Source organism: Leptonychotes weddellii, chromosome 10, assembly GCF_054177405.1.
Source record: "Leptonychotes weddellii isolate Sample4059 chromosome 10, ASM5417740v2, whole genome shotgun sequence".
Classification (NCBI taxonomy): Eukaryota; Metazoa; Chordata; class Mammalia; order Carnivora; family Phocidae; genus Leptonychotes; species Leptonychotes weddellii.
In genome coordinates this window covers 53138149-53153389 of record NC_138378.1, presented here as the reverse complement: position 1 = coordinate 53153389, position 15241 = coordinate 53138149, and the positions used below count along the sequence as shown (strand labels likewise).

General features: G+C 36.7%; 1 protein-coding gene across 3 annotated transcripts in view; it reads right to left on the bottom strand.

The window, feature by feature from the left end:
* TMEM131 (transmembrane protein 131) overlaps positions 1-15241 on the bottom strand; it is a 220372-nt gene that overhangs the window by 51246 nt on the left and 153885 nt on the right. For all 3 annotated transcript variants that reach the window (XM_081833431.1, XM_081833432.1, XM_081833433.1), the window contains 7 exons: positions 8509-8617; positions 5616-5724; positions 4657-4810; positions 4393-4563; positions 3227-3337; positions 2998-3132; positions 208-312 (listed from right to left, as the gene is read on the bottom strand). In XM_081833431.1, the coding sequence (XP_081689557.1) occupies positions 208-312; positions 2998-3132; positions 3227-3337; positions 4393-4563; positions 4657-4810; positions 5616-5724; positions 8509-8617 (894 nt within the window). The remainder of the gene's footprint in view (positions 1-207; positions 313-2997; positions 3133-3226; positions 3338-4392; positions 4564-4656; positions 4811-5615; positions 5725-8508; positions 8618-15241) is intronic.

Genomic DNA, 15241 nt, shown 5'->3' with positions numbered 1-15241 from the left:
TTAGTTAAGAGGTTTTGGGTTTTATGAGAAAACTAGGAGCTAATGAACACCAAGATTTTGTAAACTATTCTCAAAAGTTCAGTTTTTAAGGTATAAGACAAGTAAACTATAACTTTATCAGTAAACTTAGTTGTTTCTATAAAAACAACAAAAAAGAGACTGAATTATCAGAAAAACCTCATTGACATGAATCCTCATAGTCTTTACCTCATAGTCTGTGGTGATCTGTATGGCTCCATCATGAATCCCTTCCAGTTTTTTTGCAGTAAGTTTGACTCTGAACACTGCAAAATAGCCTGAAGCTAATATTACCTGTATGTGGTAGAAATGACATCATTCATTAGCCTTGCTAGTTGCAGTTTCCTACTAAAATGGTAAAGAACACTATTTGTGATGACCTGACCTCCAAATTCTAATATATACTGTATGACACTGAATTACCATACCATCTTGTACAAATATCTCAAAATAATGCCCATTCTTAGATGCTTATTCTACACTTATTCCATGGACCACCAAGAAAACTGGCTCAGGAACAGAGTCCCATCTGCCAAGGTGGAAAGGGGTATGGTCCTCACACATCATGCATGTACCTGCACCGACAGAGAGGGTGAGGGCTGGAGCAAAGGGAGTCAGATCCAAAAAAATCATCACCAAGACTGATGTCAAGGGACTTATCCCCTTATTCTAGGGGATTTTATGGGTTCAGGTCTTAAATTTAAGTCTTTCATCCATTTTGAGTGATTTTTGTGTGTGGTATGTGACAATGGTTGTCCACTCTTCTTCTGTCAGCACTTTTCAGTTGTGAAATTCCCCCAAAAAAGTAATTCATTTTGTGAAGATGTACTTTAATAATTAGTTATATTTTACCTAGAATTCGTAGTTACCCTAAAATATAAATTTTGATACACCAAACATACTTTCTCCTTTTAAAAAGCATTTTCTGTGTTGGTTTTGTGCAATCCTAAGACTTTCTACTCTACTGTGTAGACTGCCCAAATCAGAACACAGGTCTCAAGAACACAGAATTGCTGGCAATGTGTGTTTCATAAGGAACAGAACAATAATGTAGTTCATAGCTTTGGGTTTTGGGAAAACAGTTGAAAGTTTAAGCCTTTTAAGCTTAAAAAAATTCATTTTGTGGAGTTGCTATTTTGAAGTTGGTACCTCACTACAACTTCCTATTTTAAGAGTTCGTAACAATGATCTCTTCTTTCTGTCCCTTGTTTTTAAATTTATAGTTTTATATAAAAGCTAATTCTAAAACCCTAAATTGTCAAACAGACTTTATGTTATTAAATGGACCTCTGAAATTTAAATAGTAATATGTTAACATATGCTATTTATTGCTAGGAAATGATCCAGATTTCTAGAATTATTAGATTTATAATGTCTTACTAGGAAACAATAAAATTCAAACAGCTGGGAGTAGATATACATACGATTTTACTCTAACTTTACTGTTGAAGGGAATACATTAATGGCAGGCTTAATTATTACCCTTTTTCAGCATTCTATTTTTATTAAAAATAAAACCTCAGCTGGAGTAACAAATACTACTTCTCAAGGATATATACTTGTTTTAAAAGGAGGCTTTATTTAATCAAATTTAAAACATTATAAGTTATTAAAATAAACAGCCATAAATTACCACCGTTCACAAATATCTGATTATGTAGCTTGAATGCTACATAGCTGCAGTTAGAATATACCTTATTTAGTACTGTTTTCTACTTTTTCATAAATCTTCCAAGTTTCTATACACAATCATATTTATTTTTTATTTGCTTCATATTCAATCATAAAATCATGATTTACTTTTTGTATTTCACTGTCTCCAGGTATTTGAAATTATTAATAACACTATTATAAACATCTTCATTTTCACAGCTCTTAGCTCTTTTTAAAAATTTTTAATACTTTTTATTTATCCTAATATATCCAAATTAGTAACATTTCAACATGTCATCAATATTAAAACATTATCAATATTTTAATATTATTATTAACAGCTTACAGTCCCAAACTAAGTCTTCAAATCTGGTGTGTATTTGACACAAGACATCTTAACTGAGACTAGCCACATTTCAAGGGCTCAGTAGCCACATGTTAATTAGTTCCTACTGTCTTGGGCAGCACAGTTTTCTACCAGTGAGCTTTTAGCTCTTTAAATTACTTCCATGGGAAGAATTCCCAGGAGTGATACATATTGCCAAAATGCCCTCCAAAATTATTCTGGAGGGTTCTTCTGGCACAAACTATTTAAATAAATTTTTATAGCTTATGGCAGTCCATGGAAGCATATCTGTCAACCATCTCTGTGCATAAGGACATTTTCTCCTTCTTTTGTAAGACTGCCACAAGAAGTTCTATCCTTAACTTACAGATGAGATATGTTATGCCCCTTCTCACACAAGGTAATTCTACTAGTTCTGTTCTGAATTGGTATAAATTCCAAGTTCCACTTCCAGTAGTGGTAAGGGCTTTGACTGATATATCTGTTTTCTCTTATTTCATGCTCTTTTATGACCAAATGTACGTATTTATAAGACAGAGTAAAAGTACATGGGCATATCTACAAAGGGATCAAACAAGGTTTGTCTCACAGAAACCTGGCCAGAAATATTCTGTATAATTGAAAACTTTCTACCAATGGGCAGGGCTATCTCTTTTGCCAAGTAAATTCAATGAACATAGGGTTAGTTTAGTACCAATGGGAATTTCTCTTGTAATGACACTTAAAGATTATTTAAATTTTCTTTGTTACAGAACCTTTTATGACAGGGTAGAACTTAACTCCTTTGGGTTTCAAGTGCCCTCATCATAAAAGGAGGGAGTTGAAGTAGATTGCCCACAAGAACCTTTTAATGTTAAATAACTGATGCTATTATGAATCTCATAAAAATATTAGTTCAAGTATGTGTCGTAGGAATAGACTTTTATTTGGGGTTTAGACATACAACTAAGTTTAAGGAAACAATAAGAAAGTTTACTTACTGATGACTGGTCTGATAAAGAGGATTTTTCTAATTCTGGAAGGCTTGTAATTATTGTAGTTCTGTTGCCTCTTTCAGTAGCTACGAGTTCTATTGATAAACCGTCTCCTATGATGTGCCAACTTTTTATAGCCAACTTAAAAAAAGAAAAAGATATGAAAGGGATTATTGTAGCACTAGCATAAAACACTTAAACGTGATTTAGAATAAAAACAGATTTTTTTTTTTACCTCAATTGGATTGCTGTTTATAATTGCAAATAAAATATTGCTTGCTTCTGTAGCACTCAATATGCCAAAATCTATGAAACGTTCCTCTATTTTGGGGGGTAATACAAAGTACTGAAAAGATATAAAAGAACTAAACATTAAATCACACTTATATAAAAGCAGGGTATCAAGAGAAAGTAGCTGTATGGACATACTAAGGTTTCTATATTTTATGTCAATATACACATATATACACATATATAAAATATAATTAAGAATTCTGTACAATGAAGTATTTTCAGTAATCAGAAATGAAGACATTCATAGTCTCTATGGAATAACTATTTCTCCTCTGAAGGCACATAAAAGAAGCAGGAAGCTAAAGTACTAGGGAAGGGTAAGTAAAACCCCAGAGGATTAGGCAAAAAATCCTTGGTCTCAGTAAACATTATGTATTCATGAGAGCAGCCAAAAATACATAATCACTCAAGCAAAACAAATGAAGAAGGAGTGGGATAATACTGAAAAGTCCCTCCAGCTCTGAAATTCTTATTGATGTTGGCTTTTTGGGGAACTACATCTCCATATGTTCTAATTTTCTTTTTATCTTTCATATCTCTCATCAGTTTTATTTTTTATCTAAAATTCTTTCACTGATTATCCTAAGGATAGCTTAGTTTGGATTTTTTTTTTTTTCCTCCTGGCTTATTTTCTATATTAGAAAGACCTTTATTCTTTCCTGCTATTCCAACTGTGTGTTTTTACCACCTTAGTCTCTTCTTTATTATTTGGTTCTTTTCTTTACGCTGTATTTCCTGGTTTTGGTCACCACCTCCTTAGTTTCTTCTTTGCCCTCCTTGTATTATTTTTTCCTGCTTATTATTTTCCTCCACTTAGTGTTTGTTTTCAGTTTCCCCATGATTGTAACAGTTTAAAAGTAAAACCAAGAGAAAGCACAACATGGAAAAGACCTAAGTGCCAACTGTAACAAAAGGATTCATCTGTGTCACGACAAGAGATGGCTACTGGGAAGGATGAAAACCAGTTATCTTGAAAGTACTGAGAGGAGGGATTAGAGCAACTTATAGAGCTCATGTACAGAAGCATGTACAAAATGATTGCCTAATAATACCTGAACACACAAAAGATGGCTGGGAACTTAAATTTTAAAGGTACAACATACTTACATCTAAAAAGCCTGTATATACCCGCACAGGTAAATGAAATTTAGAAGCATTGGTAATAAGTAAAATATTGTTATCTATGTGCATGGATGATGTGGAGGGCATAAAAAACAGTGTAAAAATGTATCCTGATTCATTTGGAAGAATTAAGACTGGTTTGCTGAAGTTGTGAACCTAGGAAATGAGGGGAGAGAAAAAAAACAATGGGTCAGCATCATCTAGTTGGTAGATCAGTAAAATGAAAAGTATGAAGGTTCCCAGACATACTTTAAACATTGTTTTGGCTTCTTCTGGTAGTAACACATCATGAATGAGGATTGCAAAGCTGAAAGTGTTAGTCAGGTAAATTGGCCTTTCCACAGGGTCAGCAGGACTGTCTCGGATGTGAAATAATGTGGCAGCATGATCAAATCCCAAGTAACTATTTGAAAAAAACATGAAATAAATCATTTTTATCTCTATGCATTAATTTAAAATCCAAGTTCTTCTGTTGTAATAATTTTACATTTAACATTAAGGACTGTTACTTGAGAATTAGAACTATGAATATTTTAGAGCATGAGCACATGATTTAAAACAAAACTTAGATTGCAAAATATCGACATGTAATATAAAGAACTATTCTCTATTGAATTACATGCAATCAAACAATTAAAATCAAGAATGTATTAACAGAAAGTTTTAAGCTACTTAAAAAAAATCATGTTTATCATTTAATTGCAACCAGCTTTGTTAAATGAGTTCCTACCAAGTTGGATATTAAACTATTATTGTTTCAAGTATAATCCAAAATGAACTACATATATTGTTACCCATTTATAAAAAGTTGTAATTCTAGAACACTGTTTACAAGTTTATCAAGGAAGATAAATGATTTTGTTTCAAGTGACAATATACTTTAATAACAAGCCACAACCACTTGTATGTTACAAAACCAATTACAGAAAGGAAATAGCTCCAATGATGTAAATGTTATTTAAAAATCATAGATTCCTTTTTCTGTATTACTGAATCACTAAGACTTCATTTAAGCCCAAATCATATCATCCCATTTATCTTTTTCTTCTAAAAAAGTAAAAACAATAAAGTGGAAGTTGATCTTTTCAACAAAAGTTCCATAGAGCTTATGTAAATTTGGTTACTACTTTTGCTAAGGTCAATTAGTAGGAAAACAGAATTTACTGATTAGTGAAAAGTTATAAAGCTTATTTTAAAGAGAAACTCACCCATCTAAAACTTCTGCTTGATATGGTATTTCGAGTTTAGAATAACTCTTTTCCTTTGCTTTAACAGTTATTTTCCCAGAAAACTGAGATGGTTTTTTTGCCTTTGATGCTAAAAGGAAACATAAAAAATTATCTCTGCACCTTTTGCTACTAGAGTTTCTACAGAGGAGGAGAGTGACTTGATGTAGACTGACACAATCTTTTAAAAGCATAGCTGAGCTTTCAGATTGGCAAATAGGAGACTTTTACAACATTTTACATTAAATATCACATTTTAATCCAAAAAAGGGAAAACTATTTTAATTTTCCTGTAATAGGATTAAACAGATAAGGAATTAGCAAGTGAACACAATCTAGGAGGAAAAACACTGTATTTGAGCTACTTCCCTAGAGCCCTAAGCTGTGGCTTTCCTTACACCAAGACTTCTCACCCTGGGCACTATTAACATTTTAGGCCAGGTCAGTTCTTTCTGGGGTGCAGGGGCTGTCTGTCCTGTACACTGGAGGATGCTCAGCAGCATCCCAGGCCTCTGCGTGCTAGACAGCAGTAGCAGCCCCCCAGATGAGACAACCAACAATGTCTGTGGCCACTGCCAAATGTTCCCTGGCCTGGGAGGCAAAACTGGCTCCCATTGAGAACCACTGGTTTACAGCTGTATGAAGAAATAACATTCCTTGTATGCCAGAGTCTTGTTATAAGTATCAGTCAAGTAGCATGGTACGAGAAGTGTCAGGTGTTGTGAGCTCTGACTTCCTGTATTTGCCAACCCTAACTCCTAGTATAAGACTCTCCCTGCCATCATATTGTCCTCAGAGATGAAGTAAAATCTTTCAATTTTGTAGCAGTTATGAATAATTCCATCTGGAATTACAGAAATAGATTCAGCTGGATCCATTCTGGGTACCCATTAGATGTTCCTTTCAAAGTAAATAAAGAAGCTGTTTATCCCGTTTAAGGTACACTTCTAGTTAGGAGAAGAACTTATGTGAGTTCTGCAAATGTGTGTTATCCAACTTTAGCACAAAAAAAGACAAATAAAAAAATGGTATGACATCTAGTATATGGCTATGTACAGTGATTTCAGATTTTTATTATTTTTTTTAAAGATTTTATTTATTTATTTATTAGAGAGTGAGCGACCGAGAAACAGCATGAGAGGAGAGAGGGTCAGAGGGAGAAGCAGACTCCCCGCTGAGCTGGGAGCCCAATGTGGGACTCGATCCCAGGACTCTGGGATCATGACCTGAGCTGAACGCAGTCACTTAACCAACTGAGCCACCCAGGCGCCCTCAGATTTTTAAAACTCCCATTAATCTTCATTTCTTTCTGCTTGCTGCGTAGCCATTACTGGGCTTATTATTTTAGGAGGCTGTATAATATTCCTACTATGCAATGGGGTGGTAGAAGGGGAGGTGGGAGGTGAAAGGTGGAAGGATTTTCCCATGATAATAAAAACCACTTTTAAGAAATGTAGCATTTACTTTAAAAGATGCTTTTCCTTTTATTAATGTTACATAATTTAAGAAATACTTTTTTTAGAGTCTGTGATCTCAGAAGAACCAACATTACTGACATTCATTTATCACACAAAGGGAAACATTCACTGCGTTGTCGGTTCAGGAGCTGGAGAAGAAGAGCTTGGGATAACTATATAGCACACCTGCTCCTGGGGCACACTCCCCCACTGCTTGAACTTATCAGAAGGATGGATCCGAAAAGTTCTCAAGGTCAGGGATTATTACTGGCTGCTCTCCTCGGTGAGAGAAGAGAATGCACTTGTTGATGCGGATACTGGTAGACATGACTGTGGTATCCCAGCAACAGAGAAGACAGTTTATCACAGATTTGGAAGTAACTGGGGCATCAAAACCTTCTACAATACTCTTTTCTGATAGCTGCGTTATGAAAGTATGTCACATATTTAATCTTGATTTCTTCGGGAGTTTTCTCTGAGCTCATAGGATGAACACTAAAGCTTGGCACCCAGCCTGTGCACTGCTCCAGATCCTCCCCAGAGCTCTTCATGTACAAGGAGTAAGCACAGATGCTCTCACAAACACTGCAGAGTCTTCCAGTATTCTGCTGCACTCAGTAGGGCACAGTGATCAAATGCTCTCTTCTGATGAGGAGTGTAGCTGTGAAATCTGGGCTATGAGCAGAGGTGGCTTCATCATAAAGCCGAAGTGTAAGCTTCAGGGCTCCTTACTTGCAAGAGCCCTTACGAGAAAAGTCCCATTTGAGTGTCAGTTCTCATTAAGTACAGTTAAGCAGCCATTAAATCATTATTTAAAAAAATTTTGTGACAGCAAACTAAATAAATGTTCTAGTAAAGTGGACAAAGCTGAATAAAAACATGCTTTTAAAATATGTTAAAGTCTGGGTTAACATTTCAAATGTCAAAATATATAATATACATATCTGAAATAATAGTTCTCTAATTTGACATTGCTATCATAAAGGCTATTATTTTAGGTTAGGCAGAACTGTCTGCCTTGTTTAAAAAGTCAATATATGAAACTGTTACGGAGAATATTTCTATTCTCAAATTCAAACATGCTTCTGAAATTCAAACACATTATCACTCAATTACAAAAAATAATGACTTCATAATTAAGGCAAAGCTTACTAGGTATATATGTGAAAACCCAGATTACAAAAATTTAATTCCAATCCTAATGTATTTGCTAATATGAATTTCAGTTTATGAACTTGCATTTTCTTTCATGAAGCAATCAAATAAGAGTTTGTGATGGTTTATAAGATAAACAAACCTAAGCAGTAATATATAATCTGACTATAAAATGGTCAATGTTTCTACATTAAGATGTCAATATACATGCCTTCTGGTTTATCAAAACAAGATCACTTCATTAGAGAAAGATGAATACTTACCATCAAAACTAATAGTTGCAACTTTGGTATATTTACTTTCTGAAGCTTTCAATGTAATTGGTTTAAAGTGTACCGTTACAGCATCATTTTGTGGTGTAGGTCGAACACTCTGCAAACAGAAATATATATAACGTTATTTTAGTCCAATGGTTCCCCAGTTACATTATACTGGAGAGTGTACTGAAAAGTGAAGCAGAATCAAAATTGGAAAAGTTTAACTTTACATGTTCCCTTTAAATAGAGTAGGCCAAAATGACACAAGTTCACATTAATTTCACTAGAATATCTTCATGAAATAAAATGATGGCCAGAGGAAAAGTATATGATAGGTCAGTGAGTGTAAAAATCTAGAGACAAACTAGTACACTAGGTATGAATACATAAAACAGAAAAGAAAGGCATTTATTTTCTAAACAAGTGCCCAATTAATATATGAGAGAAGGAGACGTGAAGATTTATGATGGGGTCCCTCTTCAAAACTCCACAATACCAAATGTAATATCCTGACTATATGAAGAATGAACATGAATTTGGGAGCCGGTACCCCTCTGTCAAAGTAGTTTTGCAGATCCCACTTTTGGTGGTACTTTCTCTATGTCTCTAGGGCGCAGCTGTGCAAGTGAGGCAGGCCGCTGTCACCGGGCAGGGCTGCGCTCCCAGCTGCCGGCCTGAGCAGTGGGGCAGACTGAAGAGCTATGTAGCTTGGAGAGGTCAGAACAGTTTAAATTTAAAAAATAAGATCTTTCTAGTCAACAACTAAACCTATAATAACAAACACAGTAAAAGCTTGCACTTTTGGAGCAAGCTAGAAAAATAAATGCATTTTACATTTTAAGATGCAGTTACTTTTTTTTTTTTAAGATTTTATTTATTTATTTGAGAGAGAGAGAGCAAGAGAGCGAGCACAAGCAGGGGAATGGGCAGAGGGAGAAGCAGATTCCCCGCTGAGCAGAGAGCCCGATGTGGGGCTGGAACCCAGGACCCCGGGATCATGATCTGAGCTGAAGGCAGACACTTAACTGACTGAACAACCCAGGTGCCCCAGTTACTTTTTTATTATCCTTACTGACACAAAGCATTTTTCATTGGAAGGAACCTTAAAGATCCCAACCTGCTTCCCTGTTTTACAGATGAAGAGAACCTTGCAATATGGAGTGATGTTTCAATAGCTAGGCATCAAGAGGTGGGGCTGGAAACCAGGTGTCCTGACTTGGTCCAGGGCCTGGGCCCTTTACTTGGCATCCTATTGCCTAAACATGTGTCAATGAAGTCATGGTACTGTACACAAATCTTGATCAATAATCTTCCTTTAGAATTCAATTAGAATCTTACTTGGGTCTGAATTTTGGTTTTGGCTGAATTTTCAGGGGCTTTATAAACTTGTTGTCAAAGCCTGATGCTTCCCATAGAAAGAACACAGTTCTCTTCTGTGACACTCACCAGGTGCACCTGCTAACACGGGCGCGGTCAGATCCTTGCATGTCACCAAGTTCTTCCCCCTGGCTCCCTACCCACCCTTTCAGTTGATCCATAAAAGTGGAATCTGACAAAACTGAATGAAGGGCAGTTGCATGAAGGCACAAGAAGCGCCTGAGAAGAGTATGAAGAAAAACTGCTCCTTTTGGGGAACCCTCCTACACTGTTGGTGGGAATGCAAACTGGTGCAGCCACTCTGGAAAACAGTATGAAGGTTCCTCAAAAAGTTGAAAATAGAGCTACCCTAAGACCCAGCAATTGCACTACTGGGTATTTGCCCCAAAGATACAAATGTAGTGATCCGAAGGGGTATGTGCACCCCAATGTTTATAGCAGCAATGTCCACAATAGCCAAACTCTGGAAAGAACCCAGATGTCCATCAACAGATGAATGGATAAAGAAGATATGGTATATATATATACAATGGAATATTACTCAGCTATCAAAAAAATGAAATCTTGCCATTTGCAACGACGTGGATGGAACTAGAGGGTATTATGCTAAAAGAAATAAGTCAGTCAGAGAAAGACAAGTATCATATGGTCTCACTGATATGAGGAATTTGAGAAACAAGACAGAGGATCATAGGGGAAGGGAGGCAAAAATGAAGCAAGATGAAACCAGAGAGGGAGACAAACCATAAGAGACTCTTAATCTCAGGAAACAAACTGAGGGTTGCTCGAGTGGAGGGGGGTGAGAGGGATGGGGTGGCTGGGTGATGGACATTGGGGAGGGTAAGTACTATGGTGAGCGCTGCGAATTGTGTAAGACTGATGAATCACAGACCTGTACCCCTGAAACAAATAATACATTATATGTTAATTAAAAAAATTAAAAAACAAAAAACAAAAAAACCCAAAAAACTTCTCCTTTTGCCTTGTGTCCGAGATCATAGGGAACAAAGCTGGTTATACACATAATGATCACAAATACTGCTTTTACACCAGATGGCAGGGCATCTCCCTTCTCACTGCTGGTTCGTCTTTATTGGGCCTGAAATGATGGCCCCAAGGGTGGTTCTGCAGTTCTCTGAGCTGGAAATCTTAGTATATGTGCTGCCGAAGCGAGCACCTCTGAGCTGGAAATCTTAATAGCCTGAGCTCTTGGCCTCAGGCTTTCTCAGTATTTTATCTTTCTTCTGAATTTCTCATTTGTTTTTGAATCTCTAATTGGGGCTTCAAGTGGATTTGTTCATATTGATATATTTATCATCAATAAGCTTGCTGTTAGTAGCAATCATTTAAAATGAGAATCTCTTCCTTCCTTGAAGGTTGTGTGAGCATGGGTGTGTTATTTTTAAGAATAAAACAAAACAGTTTGACCTGTGAGATAAACTACAAAATGGAAAGGTTTCATATACTATACTACTACACTAATACTTCTTCCAAAAGAAAGGAAAGCAGTACAGAGTATATGTGACAGTCCCATAATGACTGGCTTATGCAACAAAAGATATTAACTATTTCACTAGAAGTGTCAGTTTGAGTAAGCTGCCCATCTACTCTGGGCCTTATTTTTCCTGCTTGTAAAACACTAGGATTGGATTAGGGATTTCCTCAGATTCCATCTATCTACAAAGTTTTGTGATTCTATTAATTTTGTTTTTTGTTTTTTTTTCAAATGAGGCACCTTTATCCTGAGGTCAAGATTTGTTAGAGGGATGATCAGATAAAGCTCTGTAGTTTGCAGGACTTCCACATGCTCTACTGAACGTGACAGAGCTGCAATGAAACCTTGACCGTTTTCAAACATGCTTGAGGTGGCAGTTCAGTAGTAACAACCACAACACTTTTTGAGTGTTATCAGCCTGCACAAAACCTTACCAGAAATAGCTAAGCAATGGTATTTATTAAAATACAGTCACTGTAAGTTGTTGGTGGGAATGCCAACTGGTGCAGTCACTCTGGAAAACAGTATGGAGGTTCCTCAAAAAGTTAAAAATAGAGCTACCCTATGAGACCCAGCAACTGCACTACTAGTATTTACCCTGAAGGATGTCAGCTCCTCAGAGATAACCCTTTGCATTTCACTGACTGGTAAAACCAACTAACAATCTGTTTTAGTATCAGTCACTAACTGTTGCTTACTAAAGATAATTGAGAAGTGGAAAAAATATGGCAAGATTCCCAGGAAAGGCAGCTTGCACATGTTCTAAATATAATTCTATCCTTTTCTCACGATATTCATTCCCAACTAAAGCTCAGTAACTCTCAAGTGAGATTCAAAGGCCCAGGACACTCTAAAACTACTTACAAAAACATTTGAGCAAGTAAGGAAAATAACCTTCCAGAATGTAACAATTGTATTTTTAACAACAGGTACACAAGTTCACTAAAGCTCATATCAAGCTGACAGTGGTAAAACTGACAAATATATCTGTGTTTCTTATTCATTATCAGTAAGGAAACTTTATGCAAATGTTCCTCTTAAGATATCTCAAGCAAATTCATTCCATCATTTATACCACACTAATGTTTTTTAAGTGTTGAGGAAAATCATATTCTCAGAGTTGCATTATAGACAATGTCAGGTAGGCTTGAACCTGGGCATCTTGACCACTTGCAGGTAAGAAATTTTTATTTTGAGACATTTGCTTCAGGAGTCCCATATCTAGAAAGATGAAGAGACTCTGAATTCCTTGAAGGGGAATTAAAAAACCCTCCAGCTTCTGGTAATGCCTAGCTCATCCTAAGATGTTATATATTTGTGAAATGGACAGAGTTCATCCAGAGGTAAGGACACTTAAAAATGTGTCAGTCTCTATGTCTGGCATATTATGCAGAAAAATAGAGGAAAAAACCTTAGGAAGCTCTCTGAAAACTCAGTTTGCATGGTAGATGGGCTTGTCCCCTGGCTGATAAGTAAGAAGTCTAAGCTAACATCATCTCAAGTGGACCAGTGCAACAGATTACTAACTCTTTGCAGTGCATTCTCCACCTTTACAACACATAAATCAGATGTCACTCCCTTGCTTAAAATTCTGTAATTTGCTGTTGCACTTAAAATAATCAAAGCCCAGAAAGCCACGATTAACTCTCCAGCCCTCACCTTTTACATTCAATCCTTCCCTGTTTCCCATGACATCCAAAGCTGTTCCTGCCTCAGGCTTTTGCACTTGCTGTTCGCTTTGATGGGAACGTTTGTCTGCCAGCTTCTCTTACAGGTGCCAACTTCTTACTCTTCAGTTTTTACCTCAAATGTCAGCTCCTCAGAGACAACCCTATCTAAACCACCTCCCTCCCCCCACTTATATGCCATTCTGTTTCTTTTTTTGTTAGAACTTGGTCCGATTTACAATTATGTTGTATACTTGTCATCAGTCTCCCAGATAAAAAGTGAGCTCAATAGGGGTGGAAACCTTGGTTGTCTGATTTACTGCTGTGTTCTCAGTACCTAGCACAGAAGCTGGCATATAGTTGACGCTCATTAAATATTTACTGGGTGAATAAGGAAGAATGAATGAGGAAGTAAGACAAAACTACCAAAACACTGGCAGAGTTTAGGCTCTGGATATTAGAAAAAATACTACACAGGGAGCTACAGATGCAGATATACAGACAGATATAGATCAGTAGATTTTTTGTAGAAATACCAAATATGAAATTAAAACGATATATTTGTAAAGACTTGATGGGTGTCATTATATACTAACATACTTTCAAGTAACTTTTGAGTTTTTATGGTTGAAAAAGTTGCTTTAAAAAAAAAGCTCTGATTCATTTTCCTTCTTTGGAAAACTAGAACCTGTGTATGTTATAGGACTGTTGTATTAAATAAGGTAATCCATGTAAAGGACCTAGCATAGTGCCCATAGTAAGAACAAAAATGTTGACTTATAATGTATCCTAAAACTCCCTAAGAGAAAGGAGGAACATTAGCCTCTTTCCTTCTCTGTTATAACTGAATTGAATACTATGGTATTTTTTCATTCATATTCTTACAATTAATTGATAATTTCATTTTTAAAGAAAATGTTTATTGAAAAAGACATTTTAAAAAAAGATTTTATTTATTTATTTGTCAGGGAGAGAGAGAACACAAACAGGGGGAGCGGTGGGCAGAGGGAGAAGCAGATTCCCTGCTGAGCAGGAAGCCTGATGCAGGACTTGATCTCAGGATCCCAGGATCATGACCTGAGCTGAAGGCAGATGCTTAACTGACTGAGCCACCCAGGCATCCCAAAAAAGACGTCTGTTTTGGCCCGTTCATTGTATGTAAAAAGTTAGACAAGATTGCTTGGGCTAAGTAAAGGCATTTTCCCATCACATTTGGAGAAGTGACTGCAGGCGTGAAGTCTGCCCAACATGAAAGTTCTCATAACGACCCTGCTCTGTGCAATGGTGTCCCACAGATGGAAGAAACCAGTCATGGACAAACAGCATGGAGAACACACAAAAATAAAAATCATCTGACATCTTGAACCGAGGCAATAGCCAGGTGATCCATCAATGACAGCCAATGTCTGCCCTACAGGTGAAGAGCTGCCTTCTGCAGCAAAAGAGGGATCTCTAAATGTGCTGCCAGGAAGCTGTGCTAGGAGATGCTTTCCCAGTGGAGAAAGCACTTGAGCTTAGCAGAGAGAAAAAGGGCTGGGAGCAGCGGTGCATATGCTACCACGGATACAGTAAATGTGCTCTATGTAGCCAACTGGGCTAAAGGAGAAATCAGTATCAAAAAGTTCAAAGAAGATAAGTAGGTTGTAGCCAAAGCTAAACAAATCCAGCAGAAGGAATTATACTCTATTACGGAGGAAACTCGGATAAACTAACTCAGAGAATTTTGAACAAAAAGAATCACAATTCTGGGTAAAGAAAGATTTTAAAATGTTGACACAGAGCAGTGATACCGAGGCCTTTGCATTTCACTGACTGGTAAAACCTAAAATGTGTGTGTGTGTGTTTATGGTTGGGGAGGGAAATCTAACAGATTTTCTAATTTTTCGTTTGCAAATGTGAGGATGATGATGGCAAGGGAACAAAGGGTATCTCCTACTCTCTACCATCTTTATTCATCAGATAAAGGATGTTTTAATGGCAAAGAAAAATAGAGAAAATTAACAAAACCAAAAATTAGTTCTTTTAAAGATTTTATTTATTTGAGAGAGAGAGTGTGAGCATGCACAGCAGACTCCCTGCCAAGGAGGGAGCCCAACGTAGGACTTGATCCCAGGACCCCAGGATCATGACCTGCGTCGAAGGCAGACGCTTAACTGACTGAGCCACCCAGGTGCCCTCTTTCAAAGGATCAACAAAAGTG